Source organism: Mytilus galloprovincialis, chromosome 1 (genome assembly GCF_965363235.1).
Source record: "Mytilus galloprovincialis chromosome 1, xbMytGall1.hap1.1, whole genome shotgun sequence".
Classification (NCBI taxonomy): domain Eukaryota; kingdom Metazoa; phylum Mollusca; class Bivalvia; order Mytilida; family Mytilidae; genus Mytilus; species Mytilus galloprovincialis.
In genome coordinates, this window is record NC_134838.1 from 110,988,236 (window position 1) to 111,004,661 (window position 16,426).

The 16,426-nt window shown below is 30.7% G+C and overlaps 1 protein-coding gene across 1 annotated transcript; it reads left to right on the top strand.

Annotated features, from left to right (window-relative positions):
• The first annotated feature begins 38 nt into the window (after positions 1-38).
• LOC143051505 (acid phosphatase type 7-like) lies at positions 39-6,460 on the top strand. Its single transcript, XM_076224407.1, has 2 exons — positions 39-332; positions 2,337-6,460. The coding sequence occupies exons 1-2, from the start codon at positions 111-113 to the stop codon at positions 3,666-3,668; spliced, it is 1,554 nt and encodes a 517-aa protein (XP_076080522.1). The 5' UTR covers positions 39-110; the 3' UTR covers positions 3,669-6,460.
• Positions 6,461-16,426: the final 9,966 nt, after the last annotated feature.

The window sequence follows — 16,426 nt, forward strand, 5'->3', positions numbered from 1 at the left end:
ACGTACAAATGAAAACAGATTTCTTTTTTCCCCTTTTTTCAACTATGAACATATATATATCTAAAATTCAAGCAATCTGGATGTGCTTCTTATTTTTCAGTTAAGGAACAATGCATTCTTCAAAACTGATATGGCTTGTATACTTCATTTTTGTATATATAACTGCTTGCAGAGGAAACTTTGTAAAGCCAAAACCAGCTGCTAATGTAAATGAACCACAGCAAATCCACATTGGCTTTGGTCAGCGATTAACTGACATAATTATTTTATGGTCAACTAAAAACAATGATTCATCAGTCGCAGAATATTATACAGGAAACACAAATTCAAAGGTAGTCCAAAAATATATTGATTATACTACACGTACAGTATACTAATATGAGGCAGGCATAACCTGTGAATGGGGACGAAGTCTGTATGTATTATATTTTTAATTCAAAATGTTGATAAAAGAGAAGGAAATACCGTGCGTAACGTTCCCGAATTTGGTTCTGTTGTTAGGAAATTAGCTGTGACGTTCTTTAAGTTATGACGTCATATTCGATGTAAACAAAAGAAACAATTTCATCAGGAAACGTAACGTTTTTTTCATATCAAACAATTATTAAAATTGAATTTGTATGGAGATCCAATCTTATGTTTTACTAGACTGGTAAATATAAAAAAAAAAATCAAAGTCTCATGCAAACAAGACAGATTTCTGCGCAAATGCGGGAAAACCGGAACAGGAACTAGATCTGAAAAAAAAAGTTAACGATTTTGAGTTCATTAGTACAATGAAAAATTCGGGAAATTTTCCCGATTTTTTTTTTTTTTTTTTTTTTTTTGAATTTTCTACCGTAATTGGGGACTTCGTCCCCATATAATCCTTGCCTACCCTTAAATTAGTTTAAAGGCCTTATTATTTCTCATATATGTTAAGAAATTAGTGATGCATATTTTGAGGTTGCAAGTCTGTTCTCAAAACACATTGTGTCCTTGCCAATTTGCACCATACTCATAAAGTTACACGCCCAACATATTCGCTCCTTGGAACCATTCTCATAAGAATATATATATATTGATGGGACTTGACACTTCTTATTATAGCAGATTTCATCATCAGGTCATAGTTGATAAATTACATTATACTAAAAAGGACATGAGTAAAATATGTAATCACTATTATCATGATTATGTACATGTATCTTAATTATAATAATTTCTTATAATATCAAATAATCGTCATTCAGACTACGTTAAGAGTGATTCCAGTATATCTAACTTGTAATCAGTCTCTTCAAATTTGTCAAAGTCGCATTCATTTCATCACAGAAGGGTACAGAATGCTGTTAGATTCATTTCCCGTTAGATATACCATGTACAATGTACAGTATACTGTTCCAAGATTCTCATCATGCTCATGATCATTATGAAGATTTTTAAATAAAATAATAAAAGACAATTTTTTTAAATGGTTTGTAATGACTATAATTTAAGTTTAAGTATTATATACATTAGTTATGGACTGAAATACTATAACACATGTGTTATAGTAGTCTCAGTTATGGATGATTCATATTAATGTCACTTTGTGCATGTCTGTTTTGCACACCAAACAATTACACTCTGCAATGACCTCTTTAAACAATGCATCATACATCCAGTACCTTCAGAAAGTCTTGGCATGAACAATATACAATGCCCTCAGTCATTTGTCAGTAGTACTAACTACTGACAAGTCTTGATTGAAATACAGTATGTGAATTGCAATCAATACATGTACATGCATGATACCAGTCCACCAAGTTACATTTTTTTACTTCTTCAATTTTGAAAACATCATAACATGTTCAATTTCCAGGAAATTTATCCTGGATGAAGTTATTGAATCTGATTAGCATGATTACCTAAGATAAAAAGAGTGAGGAAAGGATTTCTACAATGTTCTTACCAGCACATTTGTTTTTAATTTCATTAATCAATTAAAATGTAAAACATTAGGTCAATATAACAACAATTGAAAGACACAAAAACCAAAGAAAAAAATACATTTATGATGGGCAGTGTGTCTCACCTATTTAAAGGGTTGCACTTATTCTTGTTATTACTAAACCAACTTTCTTGTTATTACAAAACCAACTTTAAAACTTATTACCGAACTTAATATACCATGCAGTAGTGTTATACAAAAGCATTATTTTTCTTCCTCAAAAATGGTAATGATATGTCCTGCTTCCTTAAACGGTGAGGATATCCACAGTACGTGTATAATATTCATAAAGTTAGTAGTTAAAGGAGATGTGAACCAGTAATCAATTTAGACCTTTACCTCATTGGCTGTTTTCTTATTTCAGGTTATTAAAGGGGAGACAATCCATTTTGAAGGAAATCCACTAGGATGTCAATACCTCCACAGAGTATACATTTCAAATCTAACTCCTGGTAAAAAGTACTTCTACAAGGTTTTTGGACAGGATTCAGATTCTACAAGCAGCCAATATAGCTTTACCATTCCAGATGTGACTAAACCTCTGACATACATGATTTATGGAGATCTTGGTTTACTTTCAGCAAACCTTCAGTTTCTGAAACATGAAGTTATTCTTGATCCACAAAAATATAGTGCTATCTTTCATATTGGAGACATTGCATATGATCTCGGTAGTGATGGAGGAAGAAGGGGGGATAAATTTCTAAATGCAATTCAACCAATGGCAGCCCATGTACCATACATGACCATTCCAGGAGATCATGAATTGTTTCCTGGAAGTAAAGACCATTATAGGTTTAGGTTTTCAACTCCTAATGCTGGTTGGCCTATGCCAATGTACCAGTTATGGTATAGCTTAGATGCCGGCCTGATACATTTTGTCTGCATTTCTACTGAGGTTTTTTTCCTAGATAAAGATAATATTGATAGACAAATGAAATGGCTTGAAGAAGATCTTGAAGCAGTAAATGAGGATCGGAGCAAGCATCCATGGATAATCGTTTTAGGACATAGACCAATGTATTGTAGCGTTAATGACGACAGTGAAGATTGTCGGAAGACTGATTCTGTTGTCAGAACGAGGCTTGAAGATATATTTCACAAGTATGGTGTTGATCTATTTATAAGTGGACATCAGCACTTATATGAGAGAACTTATCCTGTTTATAAAAATAAAGTTCTGGCATTCAGTAATAGGAATCCAAGAGCCACAATCCATTTCATTGTTGGTTCTCTTGGGAACCAGTATTTGACTGAATTTAGCTCTAAGCCAGGTGGACCTTGGTCAGCTAATGTTGTTTCAGCAATGGAGATGGAAATCTATGGTAAAGTCAAAGCTTTTAATGACACACATTTATTCTGGACTGCTAATAAAGCTATGGACAATGGAGTGGTGGACAAAGCATGGATAATACAAAATCAACATGGACCTTTTAATCAAGTGGTCATTTCAGATCCACTTGGTGCTGCAGGAAAACAATGGAGGAAACACAATCAAGAAGATGATAATACTTTTATCAATTTAAATTTTTTCTATGTTGATAAAGATGATTACAACACAAGAGTGACAGTGCTAATGTTCACTTTTATTTTTCTTATCTTTGGGATTTGCTTTAGGAAGAAAATCTTAAACAGTTTCAGATATTGTTGTATTAATCATGATAAATGTAAAAATGGCCAGCTTATTCCAATGTAAATTTATTTTTCATGTGCTGGATCAAACAAAGCCTTACTCATATCTACTAGTTTGTAAATATTGAAAATGAACAAAATATTAATCTATACAGCTAAATATAGATCTGAAACACCATGCTATAAAATCCTCAACTTGGTACCAATGCACATGTCAATATGTTTGGAACAACTGGACACTGTTAAATTAATAAATGTTTAGTGTATGAATAAATGCAGAACATGGTTCAACAACAAATTTTACTATTTTTGTAGATTAACTATTACAATCTTGTTTACCTGTAACTCTAATTTGAAACATTGTATAAATTCTTATGCTTTATCTCATACAGTTTTCCAGAGTTATCTCCCCTATGATATGTAAACGTTTTTACTTTTCTTATTTTTGATTGACAGTAAAGTTGGACAAAAAATGTTGTGTTCACCCAAAAGATAGAGTATTCAAAAATAGACAGAATCTATATGATATGTCATACTTTTTTTCCTGTTTCTGTATAATACATGTATTTGTTAATGAATAAAACAGAAATTTATGAAATTGTCAAAAAAAAACAAAAAAGTTCAACATTTTCATGATTTGGATATATATGCTTAATAAGAACCAATATTGATATAGAATTAACACATTGATGAGCATTTTTTTGGTAAAAATATACATTTTATATACATGATTTATAATAACATAAAGTTCATGGTGTCACTTGTGTATAACAATTTGATATTTTTATTACAGATCTGACAGGCAGTTAAACATTGGATTATAATTCATTCATTTAATTTATTGCCACCATTTTCAAGCATTGCATTTAATATTCATCATGTTCATAATTACCTTGAGGAGTATTTTATTTTATCATTTGGGAATACAATTACATCATCCACATACATAAATGGTGTTTTTAAAGGAGTTTTCTTACAAATTTGTTGTTGATGTAAATATGGGAAAAAAACATTATTTTATGCATTTTTTTCTTTGGACAGAACAAGGATTTGTTTACATGAAGGATTTGTAAAGTTATCACCATTAAATGAAATTTTTAATGAACTTTTGCCCATTAACTCAGATATTTTGATAGAACGACAGACACTATAAACAAGCAAAAATGATACATGTACATACACTGAACCATCAGACTATTCCTTATAAGAGTTAAATGTATTGCCCTCAATAACAGTTTTTACTAAGTTTTGTCTGTTATCTTAAAACTGCAGTAGATAAACAGAAACTGAATACCAGAAAAAATTACCATCAATACAAAATCCACACAAATGCTTATATGACCGAAACTAACAGACAACTCCTCACTCTTAACATTTTTTTTCTCATTTTTCATGTTATTGCTTATTTCTCATGTAGGTATTTGTATATTTAAATTTATATTTAAAACTATTTTCTCCTGAAAGATCAATTAAGATAAAAATCATTTAAATATTCATTTTTTTTTTATGACAAAGTACATTCCCTATGCCTCTTTTCTGAAATTATTTATAAGTCAAACATCAATAAACAAAAATATTCTGCACCTTTTTTTGAAGATTTTTATTTCCAATCATCCAATAACTGATTGATAACGAGATATTAGATATCAGACCACTTTCTTAAAATTGAAATATCAAACAAATTTGTATGAAAATTGAGAATTCTCCATCTTTGGGCACTTGAACACAATTTTTTGAGTAAGATTATGGAATGAAATAAAATCATTCATCTTTTAGTGTCATAATTTTCATAAAGATTCAATAAAATGATGAGGTACATGTAGAAAAACACTGATATCTTTTTAGTGAAATAATAATGAAAATGATGAAGTGCTTAATTCAATCTTTGTGTTGTCTGTTATTTTTTTTAACTTTTAGATTTTGTCACTTGGTTTCTTTTTGGTTGGATCACAAATTAACATTTTGGGCCAAAATAACTTATCTAAACTTGAAAAAATTGTGATGGTTGTCCCCTTAATATGTTACAGGAGACCTGGGGCATGAATAAACTTTTTTAAATTTAAAGTGAGCTCAGAAAAAACATCTGTCTACCTGCAATAGCATAATAATGGCTGAATCGCAGCACAGACAATACTTTGATTGGTTGTCCTTGTTATTGTTATAACTTACAAAAAAGGTATTAGACGAATTCATTTGAAAAAAGGAGGGTTTGGGTGGAACTTGAAACATTTTGATTGCGAAAAAGTAAAAATAAATATTGAAATGTCATATTTTTGCAAGGCAAGCATGATTCAGGCATTAAGAAGCATATTATTTAAATTTTTTAGTTGTTTTTTTCTCATTCTGTTTTGTAATTTGCCTGTACATATGAAGTTTACAGACTGTATTAAATATTGATGATTATACTGTAAATATAAAGCATATTTAATCTGACGATAAAATTATACATATTTTTGTTAAACATTTTCATATATAACTAATTATTACAGAACTACAATTATTATGTTCAAGATTAAAATGTTATTTACTGGTAATTATATAAGTCTGGAGATTTTTTTGGCTGATATTTTTACAAATGAAATATTCAGTAGACAGAACTAAATTTATGATTTGCTTTGATCATGTTAATTGATTGGAGTTTATGGAAATCAGTGCTATTTCTTCATAAATGTCATTGATAATTGTTAGCTATGCCTATATTGATGATTGTACTTGTATAATTGGATGTATTTACATTTGTTTATGTACATTTTATTGAAATTTATATGGAGTATTTGTATTTTTTATGAGATTTTGAATTTTGTTAATTGATAATTGACTGGTGTAGTACACTGCCATTAAACATGATACATGTAAGTCTAATCTTTTTTATTACTTTGTGATGATATCAGTATTTGAAAATATTTTTTTGTTATTATTAATTTAATAATAAACAAATATGAAAAACAGACACTCGATCAGAAAAGTGCTATTTGGCTGAATATAACTTCACTTGACAGACAGGAATTATGTGCCATAATGTGATAACATTAATACTGTCTTATTATAAAATTAGGAGACATGTTATGAGACATCTATCCAATAGAGTCCAAATGAAGCAGATTCTAGGAACTTTAGGTCACCTCATACAGTCCTCAATTATGAGCAAAAATTATTCTGCATACCCATGACAAAATGTGAACGAATTCAAATAAATAAATCAGTAGACTGGTTTATGACAAATCAATTAAATAAAAACAAATATGACAGACAGCATGATTGCAGTATTTTTATGCATTTTAATTTATTACCAAAAATCACTGAAATATAAGCAACTTACAAAATTTCTTTGGTCAAAAAATTGATTGATTGATTGTTGCTTGCTAAACATTCAGTGGCAATTATTTCATGCATATTTAGGACATTTGACCAATATTAATGGACCAGAAAGAAATCATTTATGTTACACAGAGTAATAAATATTTTTGTTTGTTGGTGCTTAACACTATTGGCTATATTGTGACAGTTAGTTTAAAAAAACAAACTAAAAGAGAATCGTATGGGTCATACTAATATGTTAATGAGACAGCAATCCAACAATTAGAGGTCAATTATACAGTCTACAACAGTAGATAGTTGTCTATACATTTCTAGATCTTAAAAGGTCTTGGTTAAAAGTAAAGAAGTGAAATACTTTTAACAGAGATTGTCAAAGAGCTGCCACAAGGTTCAAATAATGCAATTCCCACAAAAAATTACATATGACAGAGTTGAAATAGTTTTTGAGATCTTCATGCTGTCCATACTTAGTCGTCAGGAGCCTGCAATTCAGTTGTTGTCGTTTGTTTATGTGCTATACCTGACCTTGCAGTATGGCTTTCTCATTGTTAAAGGTTGTACAGTGATCTACAGTTGTTAATTTCTGTGTCATTTTGGTAGTTGTCTCATTGGCAATCATACCACATCTTCTTTTTTATATTATCTCACATGGTCATTCCATAAATAAGGATGTTAGGGATGACATCAAAAGTTCAATGTAGGATAAAAAAAAAAAACTTAATTCACATAGTTTTTTCACTGACCCCCCTATCCTCCCTATTAACTTAATTTGGGGAAAATTGATTGACCAATAAGGACATATATAAAATCGATGTCAATTAAAGAAAACTTGCAGCAATTTTGACCCCCACCCCCAAACAATTTGAATTAAGTTTTTTTTTGCTTCATTGGTTTTTTGATGTCGTTCCTCAAGCAACCCACAACCAATCAATCAATTAATCCATCAACCAACATATTTGCTGTTGCTAAAAATAAAACATAAAGGACAAGTCTGTTCTCACCTTATATTTCAAAAATCAAAGCACTTAAAAGTAAATATGGCCATATAAAAGTAATCAGCAGGTCAAGGTATTTCCCAAAAGTTCAAAACCCATTTTGAATTATTTGCCCATGTAAGATTTTGGCCATGTTGACAAAGTCCTTAACCAGCTATGGGGTTATGGAACTTGGGTGGGCAAGTATAAGTAGGAATCTAATTTGTAAAGATCCATGAAACTTCATAGAAAGATTACACATACTCTGAAGTTATGAACCTGTTATACGTCTCGTTTTGCCAGACTCAATTAAGCTCATTTTTCAAATATTAAAATTTCCGTATAGAGCATTCTCCATTGCTCATATATACAAATAAAGCAGCTTCAGCAAATCTGACATTGGATAAAATTAGTCAGCATGTCAAGATTTGTCTCCTGAACAATTTTCAGACCATATTAAGTTTTTGCCCTTAAATGTTATTGGTTTACGTAATTAGCCATTTTTGATATTTTTTTCATAACATATAACAGGTAGAGTGAAATTTAAAACAGTAAAAGTTACTTAGATCTGTCAAAAAAAAGTTAAAATTCGTCAAATGATCCGATAGGAGTTTATTGCCTTATTGCTAAGATAATCTGTTATATGTTGCTAAATTGCAAGCCTACTTTTTAGCACTGAAATCCTTAGTATCTTATTATTTTTATACGACCGCAAAATTTTTGGCATCGTCGTCCCAAGACGCATTTAGTTTCCGGACAATAATCAGAAGGTTCGATACCACTTAAGGAAGGGTTGCGATTGATTTTGGGGGTTATGGTCCCAAAAGTTTAGGAATTAGGGGCCAAAAATAAGCATTTTTGTAGTTTTCAAACAATAACTTGTGTTCAAATGTATGAATCTCTCTGAAATTGTACCACAAGTTTCCATACCATGAAGGGATGGTTAGTATTGACTTGAGGGGGGGGGGGGGGGTTATGGCTCAAAATGTTTTGGAAGTAGAGGCAAAAAAAGGGAAAACTAGGTTTTTCTGGTCAATGGATAATTAAGACAATTTAAAAGCAGCGTAAGGGAGGTAATTCAGAAACATTTAACATACAATGTTAGGTATGTTTGGATTAACCTCCCTTACACTACTTGTAAAGTATGTATAATTAAAAACCAATTGTTCAGAGAACAATTGAAGGTCTTTCCACCAGTTAATATCTATTTTGATATTAAAATATAAAAAATCAGTCTAAAATGTCAGTTCATATGGCTTTATGATGTATAGATATGAATTTAAAGCAAAGGTCAAAATCTAGAACGTCAAATTAACCTATGACCTTGACATCAATTTCAAGGTCACAAACTGAGGATCTCAAATCAAAAGACCCTAGGTCTCTAATATGTTTGGTTAATAAGTTATATCACTTTACATATAATTTAAGATATGATAGGGACGAAAACTCCCATTCATTGTTTACGCACCCTTTCAACTAAAATTTTTAGTTACCACATGTCGCAACTAACAATTTATACAAAATAATTTGTCGATAAAAGGGGGTGGTAGTAGTTTTCAATTTTTTTTTCCAAATTTCTCAAATTCCAAATTTTTGAAAAAGTTTGAAGAAGAAATCTAATATTGCACAATAGATTTGTAAGATCTTGACATCTGTTTTGTGTCAGAAACCCATATTAAGTCAAAAAAATTTGATCACAATCCAAATTCAGAGCTGTATCAATCTTGAATGTTGTGTCCATACTTGCCCCAACTATTCAGTGTTCTGCGGAGCACCTGGTTATTTTCATTATGGGGAAGCTTGACAAAGTTATTAATTCTTTTGGCTGAAATGGCGTTGATTTATAAAACATACCATCTTGTTGCTCTTCCTTCTTTCCCTCCATCAAAATTTGATTATCAATGGAATTAGGTACTACATATAACTAAAAAGTAAGATTGCTCAGCATTATTTCAGACGCATAACTATGCAGCATTTGTTCTAGAAATACATGGAGGCCGTACTGTCCGGACCTGTATTATTCTACAGCATTGTCCTTTCGTCTATAGTGGATAGTTGTCATTGTCATATATAATCATACCACATCTCCTTATTTTTTTTATAGAGTAATACAAAAATCATTCAACTAAATTGACTCTGAATCGTGATTTAACAGTGATATAATTTAACTGAAATTAATTGAAAAATAAAATATCAATCCAAATGGAATAAAATACATTAATCAAAACATGGCAGCATAAAAGTTTCCGAAATGATTGCAAATGATGAAATAAATTTTCTAAATAATCTTAGATTGCATAATATGAAAGAATTAATACGTTATTGAATAAATTTATTACAGCATTGACGATTTTTTCAACCATTAATAAAACAAATTCCTGGTAGCTGCGAACGTTAAAAGATTATTTTATTTCAGTCATATATCCCTGTTAAATCATAAAAATGCAATATTTCAGAATTAAAAAATAACCGTGGTCGTATTTTGTTTTAAAAGGGAATTCTTGTCTGGAAAAAAGTAACGTCACATAAGATTCACATAAACCTTACTGATTAATTTCGAGTTGACGAGACTTCTGTTTTAATTTCAAATATTCCCGTTAAGCGTTTATATTGTACATAAAATCGTAAAAAGGTTAAGATGTGACAAAAAAATATAATTTTTGTTAGGTTTATATATATAAGTTCAGTAATAAAAATTAATATTAATGATTTGCAGACCATAGTTTAAAAAGTCAAGACGAAAATACAACATAAGAAACTTCAATAGACAAAGAGGTAAAATTTGAAATTACTATTTTATAGTAGTTTCATGCAAATTTAATCAAACAAACGACTGTTCAAACGATGGGAAATAAAGGCATAACATAGTTTTTGTTATTGATGCGAACGCTACCGGTAAAACACTGATCATCAAAAAATCATTCGAAATAAAATATCAGTAGAAAAATTCACACAAAGTGGCAACATGTTTTACCATTTAAGGTTTTTTTTTTACTAAATGCACACGAGTGCGATTGACACATGCGAAACAGCTAGCTAGCCAAACCTCCTGCTTATATTAATATGACAGTAAAATGGCAACATGACGTGACAAGAATAAAGTACAAATAATTGCAAGAATATTCAGGACAGAGAAATACATAAATAGATGATATAATAGTACATTTCAACATGTAAACCATAGAATGCAAACGACCATCTAAAATTGATATACGACAGAGCACAAATACAGCACAACAGTATGATAATGAACTGATCGTCATAACACTGTATCAACGCCACAAACAGTGGCGTCACAGGTAAATTTCTAAAAAAAGGAATTAAAGTTTATAATGGTGTTATTTGAGGTATTTTCTAGCATTTACAAGAATATTAGTATGGAATTGTGTTAGTAATGATGTACTAATTTGTATTTTATAACATGGCTGTTTTCTTCTTATTCAAACAGTGTAAAAACAAGTAATTGCAGAGATTGTGATCTATGAGTTAGCAGTAGATCTTTAAAATTTTTTTAAGAATCCACATCTGATTGACACCACTGATGGAATATATCTCATCACAATGTTTTTGAAGTAAGTCTTATCTAAATTTGATTCTAAAAGAATAACACATGGAACAGTTATCTATTTATAAGTTAATTACACCGATTGATGGAGTTTACCCTGGTTGTCTACTGCAATTATCATCGATATAATCGATTTGCAAACATCCATGAATTTGAAGGGTACTTTACTAAGAAATTCTATAAAAGCTTAAGGAAAATCAGCTTAAGAACTAAAAGATACAAGATATTAGTTAAATCATATACTTATAATCATCTTTAAAATTTGTGGTTCCGATTACTAAATACGCATTCAAACATGACTGCTTACCCATTTATAAACAAACTCGATATATCTATAAAAAAAAAAAAAACCAAAAAAAAAATAACCAAACTATTTTTGAAATATTTAACATTATTTAACATCTATCAGTATGGTATTCAATAGTCGTTAAAACTCTCGTTATTCTCCTCAATGTTGCACTTACTAGTAATTAATTAATTATATTCAAACTTGAAAAAAAGAGCAGGGATCCGAATTAAATAAAGTATCGAAATGACTCCGTCAAATCTGTTTAGAACTGATACTTTTTGACGTTGCAATATCTATTATTGACACCATGCAGAATAAAATGTGTTTCCACATCTGTCATTCAGTTTTATAGAAAAGTTTGCTGTAACGATTAAATATAGCGCTGCTCATACGGGATCTGACAACGTCTCGTGAGACTATGTCTAGATAAGATATTACCACAATGGGGTAAGTAATCGGTTTCCACTCATTCGCTGTTATTAAAATGGCATAACAATAAGAATGATTACTTTAACCAAAAAGACAAATGTTAATAGTTTTAAATGCAAGACAAAAACAAAAAGAACCTTGATTTTTACAGAGTTGGCATTTGAGATTCATAGTTTTCGAAACACTCGAAGGGGATAATAAAAGATTTTTTTTTTGTAATTTGTGCATTGATAATTTGATTTGTTTAGTTTTACATTATTAAAGCACAAAGATAAACTGTCGTTACAACGTTTTAGGAAAAGACCACAAGAAGTAAATATCATAGATATAGGAAGATGTGGTGTGAGTGCCAATGAGACAACTCTCCATCAGTTTGAATATAAATCAGATACGTCATCGGAACATATACAAAAAAGAACTCATTTATCTATACTGAAAGCGGGGCGAAAGATACAAGAGAGACAGTCAAACCCATGAAGATCAAAATAAACTGACGCCATGGCTTTAAATGAACAAGACAAGCAGGCAAATAATAGTATACAAGACACAACATAGAAAAATAAAGACTGTTTGTTCTAAGAAGAAACGGATAGCGTGGTTGATATCTTTATATGCATATGATCGAGCGTGATTGTTCTTCCAGTTCCAGGTTTGGTTGCTCCTTTGTGTGGTTTCCATACTGATTGGAATGTAATTAGAAATCTTATCTCCATCTTTCTGTCTAATATTATTGAATTTATTCTCAAAAGAAATCCCGAACAGCGTTGTTCAATGGTTTCAATGTCACATGACCACATGTACCATTACTCTATAGTCTATCTACACAAAAACATAATTATATTGAAAACACAGTATAATTGATCGTATTCTTCTCGATGTTTTGGAAATCATTTTGAGATAATTGACTGCAATTTTATCAAGGTGGAAGAAAACTTTAAATAACCCCGTTATATCCAGAAACTTTCTTGAAACTTATTTTAACGGCTACTCCGCCGCCATGCTGATCATTATATGTCTGGTACTGAGATGTGATCTGAAACGAATTGCAGTATAGTATGATGAAATGTTCTAAGTACTTCTACCAACATCTAAACATTCAGGCATTTATCTTGTATCAATGTATCAATGTGTAAAGAACAATATGGGTTGGCTACTTTTTTTTTTTGGATTTTCATTCATAATTGTTCATATGGAACTCTTCAAATAATGAATCCTTTTTTATTTGCGAGGATAACATTTCCAGTGATTAACATTCTTCCACCAGGTCTTTGATAGATTTAAATGAGAGGAAAGTGAGATGGTAGAAAAAATCCGACCAAATTGTTGGTTTCTTATTTCAAATATTCGGACTTGTTTCTAATAATATTGACATTTTCTGTGTACTTTTCATAATCAATGTAACAGACAATATTTTCAAAGAAAAAAAGTAAAATGAAACACAATACCGAACTCCGAGGAAAATTCCAAACGGAAAGTACATAAGAAAATTGCAAATTCAAAAGCTCAAACACATCAAATGAATGGATAACAACCGTCATATGACTGATTTGGCATATACATATTCGTACGTAAAAATAGTTGATTAAACTTGGTTTTATAGCTAGCTAAACCTCTCACTTGTATGAAAGTAGCATACAATTCAATTATATTGACATCGATGTGAACAAAACACACAGACATAATATGATAAGTAGATGTCAAAATAGGGATACAGCAGTCAACAGCGTGATATAATCTTAATTTCCATGAAAAGAAACAAATATGTCAACACATAAAATAAAAATGCACATGGACAAAGCACATTAATAAAATCGGAAGAAAAAATACACAAATTTACCAAAGCACAATAACACAATGATTTGCATTCTTAAATGTTGTTTAATTAAACAATCAAGTTTAAGGCAAAGCATAATATGCAAATAATTTAAATGAAAAATAGCGACCACAGTTCACTTTGCATTATCTGACATGATAGATAGCAGAATATCGGCGTAATTGATTTCAATGTCAGATCTTTGCCCCGTTGGTGACAACGGATGTTCAAGTTCTTCTAGGTGTTGAAAGTCAGAGTCATCCTTTGGAATTGCACCTATTGCCCATTGAAAGTGAAAATAAAAATCCATACCGAAAGCAATCGCTTGTATTTGCTCCACCAGTCTGTGAATTAGTGGGAATGTGTAATATAGACAGCGGACCAGTTTTCGGTTGCTGTCTTTCGTTTCGGCCTCTTCGTCAGCAGAACCTGTTACACTGAATCAAACATTCCCGTAACAACATCTTGAAATTTGAAAAATTCTTTTTTAGCAACACACGACGTTAACGTTGCATTTAACGGTTTATGCATCTAAGATCACCACGTGTTTTTGGTTAATTTCGTGTTTATTTCAGTTTTCAGTTTTCCATGTTGTGTTTTGTATACTGTTATTTGTCTTTTAAACTAAAAACCATATTTATGAACTAGGTGATTAATATCTTAACTTTTACCAAGGATTTGTATAGTATTACTATACATTGACATAAAACAACATCCAACCAGAATTACAAATGAAACATCATGGCTATAAATACATGAATGTTGGATATGAAATACCGAGACACGTCTAATATCAATGCGAATTTACACTCAGCAAATATGTCATTATAAGGAATAGGTCACGTTCGGTATTTAGAAGACCAGACGGCGTAGATGGAAACCACATGTAAGACGTGGTAAAAATGTCATTAGTTAGTTTAGACACAGACAAATCAGATAGATTAACCAGGGCGTGATGGTGTCCACTGATGGTGTCCATAAAATTTACGGAGTGTCATTTGTGTCAATATTAAAACAAAGATAAAGTAATGAAGTAGTCCTTCTCGTATCAGTAGTATCTTTGATTTCAAATTCACTGGTATATATAAGATACAAGTACTTGCTGAAATATTGGTTATTCAGTGATAGGATAGTATCTGAAAGTAAATCCAATAATTTCGCAAGGTGATATTTTCGTTTTGCCATTTAGAAGGTACTGAATTAATTCTGCTTCATACAAGTACAAAAACAAATCGGCCAGTAGTGGTGCCCACTCACTACCCATTGGAAAACCGACTAGCTGTTGAAATATCAATCATCCAAACTCCAAAAAATTGATATCGATAAAAATGTACAGTATTTTGTTGATATCATCTTCAGTATTTGTTTTGAATGAATCAGTGTGGTTCTTATAAACAAATATTATAACAAAAACAAGAAATTTATATCTACGGTTCCCAATTTTATAGAAAAAAAACCTGTTCAATAAGATGATGGAGTCGATCTTTTAATAGAACATTTTAAATAGTAGTGTAAAACGTAGAAAAATCAAAAGTTTTAATTTGCTGCAAAATTGCAGAGATTGTGATCTATAGTAAGCAATAGATCTCCAGAATGTTTACGAATCCGCATCTGATTGACACCACTGGTGGAATATATCTCTTCACAATGTTTTTGAAGTAAGTCTAATCTAAATTTGATTTTAAAAGAATAACACATGGACCAGTTCTTGATATATAATTTAATTACAACGATTGATGGAGTTTACCCTGGTTGTCTGCAACAATTGTCATCGATATAATCGATTTGAAAACATCCATTAATTTGAATAGTACTTTACCAAGAAATTCTACAAAAGATTAAGAAAAATCAGCTGAAGAGCTTAAAGATACCAGATATTAGTTGAAGCATACACTTATAATCATTTTTAAAATTTGTGGTATTGAAAACCAAATACGCACACAAACATGGCTGCTTCAACATAAAAACAACAATTTATAAACTAACTCGATATGTTTATATATATAAAAAAAAAAAAAATAACAAAAAAAAAAAAAAAAACCCACCTGTTTTTGAAATATTTAACGTTATAAGTATTGTATTCAGTAGTCGTTAAAACTCTCGTTATTCTCCTCAATGTTGCACTTACTGGTAATAATTTATTATGTTCTAACTTGAAAAGAAAAGAGCAGGGATCGAAATACGCCGTCAAATCTGTTTAAAACTGATACTTTTTAACGTTGCAATATCTGTTATTGACACCATGCAGAATAAAATGTGTTTCCACATCCGTCATTCAGTTTTATAGAAAGGTTTGCTGTAACGATATATATATAAAGCTGCTCATACGGGATCTGACAACGTCTCGTGAGACTATGCCTAGATAAGATATTACCACAATGGGGTAAGTAATCGATTTCCACTCATTCATTATTATTGAAATGGCATTACAAAT